Genomic DNA, 16,508 nt, shown 5'->3' with positions numbered 1-16,508 from the left:
GGTAGAAAATTAAAGGAAATCTAAAAAAGAATCTGAAGAAAAGGATTGAGAGGCACAGGAGAGTTCTAAAGGGAGGTAATTTTCCCATTTCAATTTAAACAAGATTGCTTTAAAGTAGAAAATTATTTATTAAAGAAAATAGAATTTGATGAAAACGATGGTCTTTGCTAATGTAAAACAAAAGAGACTTCAAAAGGGAGGTAATTTTCCGTTTCGATTTATTTTATAAAAACAAGATGGCTGCAATTTTTCACCTGCTAACGCAGTTAAAGTTTTTTACTTAATAAATCAGTAATATTCACGTAATTTTGACTGCATAATTTGGAAGCTAACATTGTAATTTATTAGAATTGAAAAGAAAAATGCATTAAAAACCATTATTATTTTATCTGAAAATTCCATTTATCGACTACAAAATTTTGTCCCACTACTGTAGAAGTGCATTTCTTTTTTTTTTTTTTTTAATTAAAAAAGAAATTGTTTAAAATGGGAAAACTTTCAAAAAAGGAAAAATAGAAAAAAAATGTAGTTAACTTTCACAGCAACTAAGAAGGCTGAACTGCTTGCTTGGCATTTTGCCTCTAACTCCACCTTAAACCTCCAAAAACCACTCCCTCCCAAATTCCCTTTTTTTAACAAAAGCTGCACTCAATCTCATCAAGACGATCTTGTTTAAATCAAAACGGAAAATTACATTCCTTATTAAATTTAGACAAGGTACGACTGTTGAATAGTTGGTGGGTTCATATTGTTGTATATTGTTTATATTGGAGGCGATGATATATTAAAACGTGTCATGTGTTATCTAGTGAATGTAAGATATTGTTCTTTTAACAGACAGATAATAAACGTATAAATCGTATGTATGTTGTTTAGCCAGGGGGGCATGATATTGACGTGTAAACTGAGTCATGTTGTATCAGACTTATCTCACGGGATATTTTTACAGTTCATATGTAAGAAGAATAATATATGCTTCATACCTTTTTCTTGACGAGTTCTTCTGTATCTTCCCGCTACTCCGTGACGAACCATGAAGCGATCACCATCCAATTGAGACATCTGTTCTTATTTGTGAAACCATTAAAACAACTCTTTATATTTTTATATTATAAATTTATTACAGTTGTCTCAAATGGTTTTCACAGGATCTGCAGTTAGTCTACATTTTCTGTTCATACAGCCCGCTCTTAGCTGTCTGTCCACCCTTGTCTAGACGTCTGTCCGCTCTGATGGTCAATCCTCAACTCTTTGAATCTCTCCAAAATTAACTACATCACGTGTTCTCTTAGGTCACCTAATTACGTGTCTATTACCAATCTAATCCACAAGGGATAAGGGTTATTGCGTGTACAGTCACCTAATTACGTGTCTCAGACCAACCTAATGTTTCCATCTAGTTATTTGTTTATCCAAATCCAAAAGAATGTTTACATCTATTTTCTATTTTCGCATTCTTTTTGCAATTCACACGTCAATCATTTATTCCCCAGTTTAATTGTTTATTCTTCTAATCATAATAACTGATCCAGCGAGCATCCGTCGCTCAAATCAATTAATAAGAATACAATAACAATAATAATGTTTTGACCATTGCTCCCGCTTGCCACAGTTAACAGATACTACGCTATGATCACAGCCTAAAGGGTCATAACATTACAATATCAGGACAACATATAACGGGGACACGGAACAAGAGGATGATAAAGATATATCTGTTTACACCACAGCAACGACTGTGACGATTCCTGGGGACTTGCTATTTTCAATTGTTCAATATCTAACCTATTTTTAATCATTATTTCTGAACTTGTATTGTCCATTCTTTTAACTGACATATTTAAGATCCAATTACTTCTAAAAGAATGAACAATCGACTGAATTCCTAAATTAAATTCTATCGCTGACATAAATAATAGGATTTCAATATGTATTCTTTTTTTGTTTAAACTTTTCTTACTGGTTTCGATTCTAACCTTTTCCAAATATCATTTTGAAACTTATCTAGTTTCCCTTATTACTTACTGGGGTATGTCCCGTTTCATAGCATTAGGATCACGCTAGCACGGAGTTCACTTCATTCTTTAAAGAACGTATGGAAATCTCCAATCAAGAAAGAAATCAAGACCAAGGTCTTCAAAACCTGCATGGAGTCAATCCTTCTATACGGCTCAGAATCATGGACGCTAAGCGTATCACGCCGAAAACATGTCGATAGTAAATATACAATAATGCTTTGATTAGCCTCCTAAATAGTCCCCCGTCTGATAGTGATCAGGCTCAATGTTGTTTAACTTTACTGATCTAACGAAAACCAGTCCAAAATCAGTGCTTGTGTTAATATATATAGATTAGACCCGGATATAAGAGACCCGAATATAAGAGATATCTTATCTGGTCCAAAACCAGTGCTTGTGTTAATATATATAAAATAGACTCGGATATAAGAGACCCGAATATAAGAGATATCTTATCTGGTCCAAAACCAGTGCTTGTGTTAATATATATAAATTGGACTCGGATATAAGAGCCCCGAATATAAGAGATATCTTATCTGGTCCAAACCAGTGCTTGTGTTAATATATATAAATTAGACCCGGATATAAGAGACCCGAATATAAGAGATATCTTATCTGGTCCAAAACCAGTGCTTGTGTTAATATATATAAATTAGACCCGGATATAAGAGACCCGAATATAAGAGATATCTTATCTGGTCCAAACCAGTGCTTGTGTTAATATATATAAATTAGACTCGGATATAAGAGACCCGAATATAAGAGATATCTTATCTGGTCCAGAACCAGTGCTTGTGTTAATATATATAAATTGGACTCGGATATAAGAGACCCCGAATATAAGAGATATCTTATCTGGTCCAAACCAGTGCTTGTGTTAATATATATAAATTAGACCCGGATATAAGAGACCCGGATATAAGAGATATCTTATCTTGCCCAAACCAGTGCTTGTGTTAATATATAAATTAGACCCGGATATAAGAGATATCTTATCTGGTCCAAACCAGTGCTTGTGTTAATATATATAAATTAGACCCGGATATAAGAGACCCCCAATATAAGAAATATCTTATCTGGTCAGTAAATATACAATAATGCTTTGACTAGCCTCCTAAATAGTCCCCCGTCTGATAGTGACCAGGCTCAATGTTGCTTAACTTTACTGATCTAACGACAAACATAATGATATTTATATCTGTTTACACCACGGCGACGACTGACGATTCCTGGGGACTTCATATTATTATTACGGAAATGAAGAGTTAGTTCGTTTACACATTTACCTTTTTGGTGGAATGACGACAGACGAAAACAACAGTTTTTAGATGATGCTTTATTCATACCAGCTGGATGATTAATGATGATCAGGGATTCAAGCCTTCTCAATTACATTGTCAAGAGGGTGTCAGCTCCCAGTGTGGCTTACTCAAGCTCCCTCGTGCTTTGTCTCTCACTGTGACTCTCCTCTTAACTTGAACCCTGTCTCAATATATTGAGAATCTCTTTTCTTGATAACGTCAGAGGCATGCTCCGCCACATGAAATTTATTAACGCGGATTTTTCCTGTGTAATGTCCAAACACACTTTTGGCAAGCAAAGAATTCCCAATTTTGAATTGTTCAATATCTAACCTATTTTTAATCATTATTTCTAAACTTGTATTGTCTATTCTTTTAACTGACATATTTAATATCCAGTTATTTTTATAAAAGAATGAACAATCGACTGCTTTCCTAAATTAAATGTCGATCTCTGACGTAAATGATATTTGGTTTATTTGCGAGACCAATTGCAATCATTCTGCATTCCTAGGATTTTAATATGTATTCTTTTTTTTTTAAACTTTTTTTTTTTTTTTACATAGGTATAACCACTTATCAAGGCCAAGAGGCCACTCGAGGATAAGGGTTAAAGAGTGTACAGTAGAAATTGGACAATATAGTAATCGTTAGTGATAGAAATTGGGTAAATTTGTTAACTTAAGTGGAACTGCTCATCAAGAACTTGTTTACGTTAGACTTGAAGACAACCATATTGTAGTCAGCTGAAAAGCAGGAAAACAGAAGACAATTCCATAGGCGTGCAGTTCTAAGAAAGCTTTGCTCATGAAATCTACATTTAGGTTTAGGCACAGATAAAGAATGGGGGAAATTAGTGATAGTGTTTTCTGTAGATGAGTGTTTCTTGTAAAAGTTTGGCGAGGGGGGGGGACCATAGAGATAGGAACTCAGCCGAGCACTTGCCATGTCTAGTTTGCTTTCTTACTGGAGTCTGTTCCTTCTCATAACATGACATCATCCTTTTCTGGATAAAGTGTTGTCATCAAACCTTCTTCCCAGCAGAAACTACTTCCTTTTTAGAGATGAGGGCGAGGCTAGTGTACTATTCGTTTTATTGGTTCATCTTTCTAAGTAAATCTTAACAAAGGGACATAACTCCTGTTGCTTAATATAATTCAAGGGAGATAACTTGGATATGGTTGTGGGGAGGTAACTCTAGAATAATCTGAGGCACTGTTTTACAATCGTTCACTGTGCAGAGGAAGACAATTCTCTTTTACTAAGAGATTCATTCATTTTTTCATCTAATTTAGGAGGTTCTGGATATGACCTTAAACTATATCCGATAGTGAGGCCCCAGCTTGCGGGCTTTGAGGAGTGTGGAGCCACCCTTTCATTGCCATTGCTCCCAGACAATTTTTATTTTTATTCCTTTTCTCCACGTTAAAAAACGACCCTGGTGTCTAACTCTGTCCCATGGGGAGGCATTGTAAATAGGAACAATAGACCAGATATATACAAGTAAAAAGTAAAAACATTAATATATTCAAGTAATAAGTATAGAGATACGTTAATATATAGTAATAATTAGTAATAATTGGTAATAATTGGTAATAATTAGTAATAATTAGTAATAATTGGTAATAATTGGTAATAATTAGTAATAATTGCTAATAATTAGTAATAAATAGTGATATTTACAACTAGAAATAAAAATAGATTTTGCGCTATTAAAATTCATACTAGAATTGTCCGAAAGGTGGTTAGAGTACTTGGAAAAATCAATTGTAAAAAGTGATATTCTCTTGTAGATTTGTGGGAACAGTGTAGATTATGTAGCCAGACTTGTTCCTTGCTAATAGAGTCAGATGGTTTTGTGGCCAGGTTCGAATCTCCCAACCAGCTGTAATCATAACTCCCTGCATTGATAAATTCCTGAAAGGATGAAACATTTATGTCCATTGGTATTAAAAAAATTATCATAGTAATAATTTTTTATATATATATATATATATATATATATATATATGGTGTCCAGAAAGTCTGGCTACATAATGTTGGACTTTGTGGACACCCTGTAAGTGAGTGTATATAATATATATATATATGTGGCCTGGCTAGGTCACAGGGGAGACAACCGACAAAAAAAACCCTAAGCAAAATTCATTCCAAAGCAGTAAAACTAAAGCTGGCTTGATAGGACACTATATATATATATATATATATATATATATATATATATATAATGTCATGTCATGTCATGTCATATGCTACTGGTACCATGTAACCCAGTACTACCTTCCTCATGGTCGGTTCACCAGCGACTAAACTGGTTCCCCCACCAGACTTGTTTGGTGAGGAGGGTGGCTAGTCTCCCTGAATGATTAAAAACAAGACCTTCCAAAGGGCGAATGATCCCTTTTTCGTGGTCAACGGCCAACTAGTACCATGTGTGTTTGTGTGTGTGTTGGGGGTGGAGAGGGATCCCGTAAGCCGTGGTGAAGGCAACCTTTCTAGGAGAAGCATATCTCTGATTTAAAAAAACCATAAAGTGGGAGACCAGTACCCGCATTAAGCTGGTTTGCAGTTTAACTTGTTGCTGGCTATCTTGCTCTTGCTTGTTACTGGATCTCAACATTTTGAACCGAGAGAGAGACTTAGCTGTCATACAAAGCTAAGACTCTGTAACATCATCTTTGTATAGATACTCCCTCAGGTATTTGTCTATAAAAGTGGTCCTGTGGCGAGGGAAAAGTTGTGACGTGTGGAGGCTTGAAATGCTGGAAGCATGTAAAAATTGATCTCAATGACCATCTTCAGTGTCATGCCTGCTTGAACGTGTGAATTCATCGGTAGAACTTAAAAAAAAGAAGTCATTTTTGGGCTCATGGACTTTAAGTGTCTGAGGGAGTGGCATTCGTCTGACAAGACGTTGCAATCATCATATACACATATATACAAATGTAAGCAAATTTGGGCATATTTTATTGGTTTGAAAATATAGGTTCTTTTCTTTTTTTTTTTTTCTTTAACCAGTTGTCATAAAAATTTAACCATAGCTGCGGTGATATTTAAAAAATAAATTTTTTTTTTAAATAAAAATATTTATACAAGCAAAAGTACCCGTCGTTGACTGGGTTTAAAAACAGCCTACAGAATTTATGAAAGTATGATAGGTTATGAAAAGGAAGGGTTGTAAAGAGATAGCTTCGAATTTGAGGGTATCAAAACCAAAGCAAGATATGATGAAAGTAAAAATAAAATATATAAACCCCATAATTCATTATACCATACCTGTTCGCACTGAAACACTTATCACAATATTCTGTGGATCTATATTAAAAAACCTTGTTAAACTTTGTCACATATTTCCATTCTATTGTGGTCAGGCGCGAACGAACACCCCATAATTTAATTATACCATATTTCTTCAAACTGAAACATAATTATCAAAGTATACTTACGCAGATAGATATGAAAAGTCTTTATTAAAGTTTGTGCCTATTTCCATTCTATGAAGGCCAAGCGCGAACGCAGAACCCACAATTTTAATGAACCACCGTTCTGCCAGATCAAACATACCCACTCCTGTGTCTCGATACATCTATCATTATATGTAATCAGTTTTTTAAAATGGTCAACCATATAGGAATCTATTTGTGACCAGGCACACACACACACACACACACACACACACACACACACACACACACACACACACACACACACACACACAGCCTCATATTATAGATATATATATATTTCCAGTTTAACCTGTCTTTTTCTTTTTTTTTTTTCTTTTTTTTAATGCTAACGAAGCTTATAATACTAATATTAATAACACCAAAATCTAGTTTTTAACGTTACAAAAAATGAAAATGCGACGATAGTTGTAGAGAATTTGTAAACGTAGCTTTAAAAGTTTCATCTTTGTTTTATTAAAGGGTTTCATTCTTTTGTATTTTTTAGGGTTGGAGACTGATTTTTTTGAAAACCTTACCGTAACTTACGTAACTTTTGGGTTTGTATTACTGTACACATAGATTCGAAAAAGTTGTCAAAAAACAAATATATGACAAATAAATGTTATCAAAGGCAAGATAAGTTACTTTTCTACCAAACTGGATATATTTTTTGTGTTTTTATTCAATGTAATATGTTTATTCAGCTCGAAAACCATACAGTGTTTAGCAATATATTGGAACATTCAAGATGGCGTCTTATTCTCTCTTTAACACGGTAAGTGTGGAAAAAGATGTTATAAATAAAAAATCCGGATAAAATACTGTTAAAAACTCGCTCAATATATGTTACCGTGACATAGGTTGACATATATTCGGTGTGTTTTTAATAGTATTTTGTATAGTTTTTTTATTTATAACACCTTTTTCCATACTTACTGTGTTAAAGAGGGTGTGAGACGCCATCTTGAATTTTCGAATACATCGGTAAACACTGTATGCTTTTCGAGCTGAATAAACATGTTACATTGAATAAAAACACAAAAAATATATCCAGTTAGGTAGAAAAGTAATTTATGCTTGCCTTTGATAACATTTATTTGTTATATATTTGTTTTTTGACAACTTTTTCGAATCTGTGTACAGTAATACAAACACCACTTTTTTGTTTTCATTACATGAAAACATCGTTGGTTCTCGGTTTTCGCTTAATAATAGTCACGTACAGACAGCATTTTGTATTATGTTATCAATTTTATTTACATTTAAAAAAATTCATTGCAATGCAGCTTTCTATTTTTGATGTTTTGATTTCATAAAAAAATATCATTGAATCGCGCTTTCTTAAATTATGAGATGAAAAACAAGGGAGACAACTCTTTCACTAAGAGAGTTGTCTCCCTTTGCAGAGTGAATGCTTGTAAAACTGCCAATCTGAGCCAGCTAACGAAGCAATTAATCATTGCTAAAATTTTTTATTGAAACAAAAATATTTTTGTCTTTTTCGTTCCAGATATCAGTGTTAATGCCATAAAACAGATATTGACCATTTCACAATTGGTGAGTTTTTATTTTTATTTTTATTTGTATGTGTATATCTTATCAAAGTCTAGAATTGGCTATGTCGAGATCTATTTCTATTTGATCTATTGCGATTATATATACACATTAGTGTTGGGACGATTAATCGGAATCGGAATATTTGAGGGAACCGGGATCAGAGAAATTTGTACCAGTTTTCCGATGCCAAAACGATTCTTTTAATTTGTTTAAAATTAAATCTTCGAATTGCTAGTAATAAATGATAAAATAATAAATATTGTTTTTAAACCACCGGTGGTTAAAATTAATATATACCCCATCGCAAGTATATTTTTACGCTTAGGAAAATGTTTGCATATTTAACATGTGTGTTTTTTACGGTAATCAGAGAAAGAATACAACTATATTGTTAAATATTTAGAGATTTATAAAGAATCAGAATCTGTAATTTAGTACGGAATTGGTAATTGAATCGGAATTGGGAAAAATATTGAAATCGTCCCAACACTAATACATATATAATATTGGGATTGACTACAATTGAAATGAATGAATCTCGTCTGGAGGAAGCAATAGTTTTATTAGAAATCGAAATGGATTCTGGTGGATTTGATTTCTTAATTATGATTTCATTAAAAAATTTTAAAGATTTGATTTTATGTTATGGTACGTTATTGCGTTCTTTTGATTTAAATAAATATTCAATTAATGTGTAATTGTTTTTTATTCCAATAATTATTCGATTAATCTATATAATTTTTTTATTTAAATATTTGATTAATCTATATTAAAATTTTTTGATTTACATATTTATAAAATTTTTTATTTAAATATTTGATTCATCTATGCAATAAAATTTTGGTTTAAACAAATATTTGATTAATCGATCTAATTTTTTTATTTAATATTTGATTAATCGATCTAATTTTTTTATTTAAATATTTGATTAATCGATCTAATTTTTTTATTTAATATTTGATTAATCTATATTAACATTTTTATTTACATATTTGATTAATCTGTATTAAAATTTTTATTTAAATATTTGATTAATCTATATTAAAATTTTTATTTAAATATTTGATTAATCTATATTAAAATTTTTATTTAAATATTTGATTAATCTATATTAAAATTTTTATTTAAATATTTGATTAATCTATATTAAAATTTTTATTTAAATATTTGATTAATCTATATTAAAATTTTTTGATTTACATATTTATAAAAGTTTTTATTTAAATATTTGATTCATCTATACAATAAAATTTTGGTTTAAACAAATATTTGATTAATCGATCTAATTTTTTTATTTAATATTTGATTAATTTATATTAAAATTTTTATTTAAATATTTGATTAATTTATATTAAAATTTTTATTTAAATATTTGATTAATCTATATTAAAATTTTTATTTAAATATTTGATTAATCTATATTAAAATTTTTATTTAAATATTTGATTAATCTATATTAAAATTTTTATTTAAATATTTGATTAATCTATATTAAAATTTTTATTTAAATATTTGATTAATCTGTATTAAAATTTAAATATCTATACAATAAGTTTTTGGTTTAAACAAATCTATATAATTTTATTTAAATAAATATTCGATTAATCTATATAATTTTTTATTTAAATAAATATTTGATTTATTTATATAATTTTTTGATTTTAAAAAAATATTCAATTAATCCATATAATTGTTTAAGTATTTGATTAATCTATATTTTTTATTTTAATATATAATTTATGAAATTTTTTAAAGTAAATATTTGATTTGTTTATACAATAAGTTTCTTATTTAAACAAATATTTGATTAATCTATATAATTTTTTAAATAAATATTTAATTTATGTAATATTTTATTTAAATAACTTTTTGGTTAATCTATGATTTTTTTTATTAAGTAAATATTTACGTAATTTTTTTGTTTAAATAAATATTTGATTCTATATAATTCTTTAATTTAAATATTCGATTAATCTTTATAAAAATTTCCTGATTTAAATAAATTTTTGATCATTGTCATTTTTTTATTTAAATAAAAATTTGATTAATCTATATAATTTTTTATTTAAATAAATATGCGATTAATCTAAAAATTTTTTGATTTAAATAAATTTTTGCTCAATCTTATAAATTTTCGTTGTGTGTGTGTGTGTGAGAGAGAGAGAGAGAGACACACACAGACATGGTTTATCTTTGCTTAAAGGCAACCCACCCAGGCAAGTAAGGTATCGAAATGAAGCTTATAACCCAGCGGATGTTTTAGTGATATTTATATCCATGTTTGGTGTATGGAAATGCAAAATAATAACGATTTACTAAACGTTTTATTTACTAAATATTTTTTTCGGTACAAGGACGTAACTTTGCCCAGCTGGGAAAACTTGGGTTCTTGTATATATAATTTTTTTATTTAAATAAATACTTGATTAATATATATAAATTTTTTATTTAAATAAATATTTGATTAATTTGTATAATATTTTTTATTGAAATAAACATTTTATTAATTTGTATAATATTTTTTATTGAAATAAATATTTTATTATTCTATATAATTTTTTTTTTGTGATTTAAATAATCGATTAATCTATTTAATAATTTTTTATCATAATTTCAGTTGGATTTTTAGTTGTAATCAATACGTTCCTTTGTACAAAATCGATATTTTAGTCTGAATAGCCATTTTATTTTATTTAACATTTAAAACACCCTACAGTAGTACATAAAAACTTGGTTTTAGATGCTTTTTTCCCCATTATACCACATGCTCAAGATCAGAGGGGAGAGAATCAGAGAAATAAATTTTTGATCATTGTCATTTTTTTATTTAAATAAAAATTTGATTAATCTATATAATTTTTTATTTAAATAAATATGCGATTGATCTAAAAAATTTTTGATTTAAATAAATTTTTGCTCAATCTTATAAATTTTCGTTCTGTGTGTGTGTGTGTGTGTGTGTGTGTGTGTGTGTGTGTGTGTGTGTGTGTGTGTGTGTGTGTGTGACATGGTTTATCTTTGCCTAAAGGCAACCCACCCAGGCAAGTAAGGTACCGAAATGAAGCTTATAACCCAGCGGATGTTTTAGTGATATTTATATCCATGTTTGGTGTATGGAAATGCAAAAAAATAACGATTTACTAAACGTTTTATTTACTAAATATTTTTTCCGGTTCAAGGACTTAACTTTGCCCAGCTGGGAAAACTTGGGTTCTTGTATATATAATTTTTTTATTTAAATAAATATTTGATTAATTTGTATAATATTTTTTATTGAAATAAATATTTGATTAATTTGTATAATATTTTTTATTGAAATAAATATTTTATTATTCTATATAATTTTTTTTTTTTGTGATTTAAATAATCGATTAATCTATTTAATAATTTTTTATCATAATTTCAGTTGGATTTTTAGTTGTAATCAATACGTTCCTTTGTACAAAATCGATATTTTAGTCTGAATAGCCATTTTATTTTATTTAACATTTAAAACACCCTACAGTAGCTACATAAAAACTTGGTTTTAGATGCATTGAAAGTACCTGGCACTTTTTTTCCCCATTATACCACATGCTCAAGATCAGAGGGGAGAGAATCAGAGAACTTGGTCTTTTTAGCGATCTTGGCAACGAATTTGATGTACATATATTCTCTTTTCTCTTCCCTGCAACCTCTTTCTCACAGAAGAGACGTTGCGAGCCTGTCCCTGTTTTATCGCTATTTTCATGGCAAGTGCTCGTCTGAGCTCCACTCTTTGGTCCCAACCCTCGCCAAACATTCACGAGAAACACTCGTTTGGCTGCAAACACTATCAATAATTTCCCTCACTCTTTATCTAAACCTAAACGTAGATTCCATGAACAAAGCTTCTTTCTAAGAACTACACGCCTGTGGAACTCTCTTCCGTTTATCTGCTTTCCAGCCGACTACAATATGGCTGTCTTCAAGTCAGATGTAAACAAGTTCTTGATGAGCCATTTCCCTTAAGTAATCCAATTTAACCAAGTTTACACTTCTAACGATTACTATGATATTGTCCTTTTGATCACTTTAACCCTTATCCTAGAGTGGCTTCTGGGCCTTGATAATAAGTGGTGATTCCCTTGTAAAAAAACAAAGAAAAACTCAACAATCTATAATTAATAATATTGCTTATAAAGCCAGTATTAATATACTTCACGAGAACCTGGATTCAATGAGTGACTAGCAAGACTTAAGAGACTAGCGTTGCCCGGGCGTTTGAAGGTGTTTAAAAAAAAAAAAAAAAAAAAAAAATGTGGTAGTAGGCAGGCAGGTCGACTGGAACCTGTGACACGAAGGCGGAAAAGAAAGTGAAATAATAACACGACCGAAAGTGTAAAGCGTTCAAATTTAGCGATGTCAACTATTATGCCATAGCGGATGGCGAAATGAATGTGAAATGTGGCTGTAGGCCAGTTAAGATTTCCGGTTTCTGGTTGTTGGAGGAAAATCAGCTCCCGCAAAAAAGGGATAATCTTGCCCTGATGATTCCTGAAACGATAAAACACTACTGCCTGTAGGTTTTTTTTTTACATGGAGGTCACCACTTATCAAGGCTCGGAAGCCACTCGGGGATAAGGGTCATTGCGTGTACAGTAATCAATGAGATAGTATTGTAGTAATCGTTAGTATTGGAGATTTGATAGAGCGTCTTACTTAAGGAGGCGGTTTGTTAGGAATTTGTTTATGTTGGACTTGAAGACATCCAAGTTGTAGTCGGGTGGGAAACAGATAAATGGAATGGAGGTATTTTTAAAAAAAAAATATTATACTAAATAATTATGTCAACCCCTTTAAAAACTCGGTTCTTATCGTTGAGCATTTTACAGTTGAAATAAAGTCGGTCAATTTAGCTCGTATGCACAGATCATGAAGATATAATCATTAGATCACTATCACCGTCTCAACATCTATAAATATAAAAGCGAAAATGTATGTCTGTATGTGTGTTCATTTTTTCTGTGTGTCTACAAAAGGCTTTTTTCAGAGAAGCGGTTGGTCGATTTACAACTTTTAAAAACTTTTATATCACATATAAATCGTAATATCTCACAGTTAACAACGAAGCTCGCATGTCTATTTAATTTGCTCGATTTTGGGAAGATAAATATTCAACATTTGTCGCTCGCCGCATGTGGGTTAGTCTTTTTCCTATAACATCTTGGGAAGATACTATCCCTCAGTCAAACTTGACCTCATTAACTTATTAAAATGGCCACCTGCCAAATCCAAGTAATTAAATAAATTCAAACGTCTTTCCATTAGCATCTCGCAGTGGGGCAATAGTTAACGTTGCACTTTTTTTTTTCACACTTTAATTTACAACTTTGCCTCAACAGTTCAGGTTCGATCCTCATACTTACTTTTTTTTTTTTTTTTAACCTCTCACCCCTGGAGTTTCCACACACACCTCCAAACACCCAGGCAATGCCGGGTACCCCTTGCTAGTTTAAAAATAAATGTTGAAATTTGGCTGAGACGGTTTGTTCCTAGCTAATGGAGTGAGAGATGACTTCGTTGCTGGGTTTGAATTTCCCGACCTTTAGGAAATCATGTCACCCCTGCATAGTGTTTCATCCTTTCGGGAATCATCATTGCAGGGTGACAAGATCTTTACCTGTCGGGAGATTCGAACCCAGCTACGAAGCCATCTCTGACTCCGTTTACAAGGAACAAACCTCACGGCTAATATCAACCACGAGAAATATCGTTGAAATTTTAATATTTATTTTTTTAAATATCATAACATCCGGCTATAGTGATCTAATTCTTATAACATCATAATTTCTGCATGCGAGCTTAGGTTTTTTTTTTTTTTCACATAGGCATCACCACTTATCAAGGCCCAGGGGCCACTCGAGGATAATGGTTAAAGAGTGTACAGTAGTCAATTGGACAATATAGTAATCGTTAGTAATGGAAATTTAACTTATCAAAACTTGTTTATATTGGACTTGAAGACAACCATATTGTAGTCCTCTGGAAAGCAGGAAAACAAAAGACAGTTCCACAGGCGTGCAGTTCTAAGAAAGAAACTTTGTTCATGGAATCTACGTTTAGGTTTAGGCACAGATAAAGTGTGGGGGGGGGGTTATTGATAGTGTTTTCAGATAGACGAGTGTTTCTTGTGAAAGTTTGGCGAGGGGAGGACCATAGATTAAAGCTCAGACGAGTACTTGCCATGAAAATAATGATAAAGCAGAGACAGGCTACATCTCTTACTAACTTTCTATTTAAACTTTTGAAGTGCTCAACAATAAGAACCGAGTTTCATCTCTGACTTCATTAGCAAGGAACAAACCCCACGGCCAATCTCAACCGCAAGAAATAAATATTTGAAAGATGAGGAATAAAAGTTATACATAATGTTATAATCAGAACAATGAGGAAAAAATTAAGGGGAAATTTAAGTAAAAACCTTTTTAGACCATGACGTTTCGAAGGTAAAATGCTTCTCATCAGAAAAGGAAAAGGGTCAGAATTATGCAAATATAGAAACAACTGGCTTAATGACTTTTCAAAATGAAATGAGAATGAAAGGTATAGAATAAAATGGTAAAAAAATAATAAAAAGTAGGTAAATCGGAAGGGTAGTATATATGTAGGTAATATTTAAAAAAATGTATGCTAATCTATATATATGTAGGTAATATATTATATAATTTAGGCTAATCTATATATAGGTAGGTAATATTTTATAAAATTTAGGCTAATCTATATATAGGTAGGTAATATTTAAAAAAAAATGTATGCTAATCTATATATATGTAGGTAATATTTAAAAAATTTAGGCTAATCTATATATATATGTAGGTAATATTTAAAAAAATTTAGGCTAATCTATATATATGTAGGTAATATTTTATAACATTTAGGCTAATCTATATATATGTAGGTAATATTTTTAAATGTAGGCTAATCTATATATAAGTAATATTTAAAAAAAAAAAAAAGGCTAATCTATATATGTAGGTAATATTTTATAACATTTAGGCTAATCTATATATGTAGGTAATATTTTATAAAATTTAGGCTAATCTATATATAGGTAGGTAATATTTTATAACATTTAGGCTAATCTATATATATGTAGGTAATATTTAAAAAAAATGTATGCTAATCTATATATATGTAGGTAATATTTAAAAAAATTTAGGCTAATCTATATATATGTAGGTAATATTTTATAACATTTAGGCTAATCTATATATAGGTAGGTAATATTTTATAAAATTTAGGCTAATCTATATATGTAGGTAATATTTTATAACATTTAGGCTAATCTATATATGTAGGTAATATTTTATAAAATTTAGGCTAATCTATATATAGGTAGGTAATATTTTATAACATTTAGGCTAATCTATATATATGTAGGTAATATTTTATAACATTTAGGCTAATCTATATATATGTAGGTAATATTTTATAACATTTAGGCTAATCTATATATATGTAGGTAATATTTTATAACATTTAGGCTAATCTATATATATGTAGGTAATATTTTATAACATTTAGGCTAATCTATATATAGGTAGGTAATATTTTATAAAATTTAGGCTAATCTATATATGTAGGTAATATTTTATAACATTTAGGCTAATCTATATATGTAGGTAATATTTTATAAAATTTAGGCTAATCTATATATAGGTAGGTAATATTTAAAAAAAATGTATGCTAATCTATATATATGTAGGTAATATTTTATAAAATTTAGGCTAATCTATATATATGTAGGTAATATTTTTAAAAAATATATGCTAATCTATATATTTGTAGGTAATATTTTTAAAAAATATATGCTAATCTATATATATGTAGGTAATATTTTATAATGTAGGCTAATCTATATATATGTAGGTAATATTTAAAAAATGTAGGCTATATGTAGGTAATATTTTTAAAAAATGTAGGCTATATGTATATGTAGGTAATATTTTAAAAAAATATATGCTAATCTATATGTAGGTAATATTTAAAAAAATGTAGGCTAATCTATATCTATAAAGGTAATATGTAAAAATATAGGCTAATTTATATGCATGTAGGTAATATTTTGAAACAAATATAGGCTACTATAAAATAATTGGGATCATTAAAGAATAGCCAATAAGAAAAGATGAAAATAAAAAAAATGGGTTTTTAAAATGTTTTTG

At 30.0% G+C, this 16,508-nt stretch overlaps 1 protein-coding gene across 6 annotated transcripts in view; it reads left to right on the top strand.

The window, feature by feature from the left end:
- The window catches only part of LOC145271101 (uncharacterized), a 177,356-nt gene that overhangs the window by 112,603 nt on the left and 48,245 nt on the right, over positions 1-16,508 (top strand). For all 6 annotated transcript variants that reach the window (XR_013865692.1, XM_080126643.1, XM_080126646.1 and 3 more), the window contains exon 11: positions 8,276-8,322. Coding sequence is in view for 5 of the 6 variants with exons in the window: in XM_080126643.1 (XP_079982769.1) it covers positions 8,276-8,322 (47 nt within the window). In the remaining variant the exon portion in view is untranslated. The remainder of the gene's footprint in view (positions 1-8,275; positions 8,323-16,508) is intronic.

This window comes from Euprymna scolopes, chromosome 46 (assembly GCF_053919585.1).
Source record: "Euprymna scolopes isolate OS-2025 chromosome 46, ASM5391958v1, whole genome shotgun sequence".
Classification (NCBI taxonomy): domain Eukaryota; kingdom Metazoa; phylum Mollusca; class Cephalopoda; order Sepiida; family Sepiolidae; genus Euprymna; species Euprymna scolopes.
The sequence above is the reverse complement of the archived record's forward strand: the minus strand, read 5'-3'. Positions and strand labels throughout refer to the sequence as shown.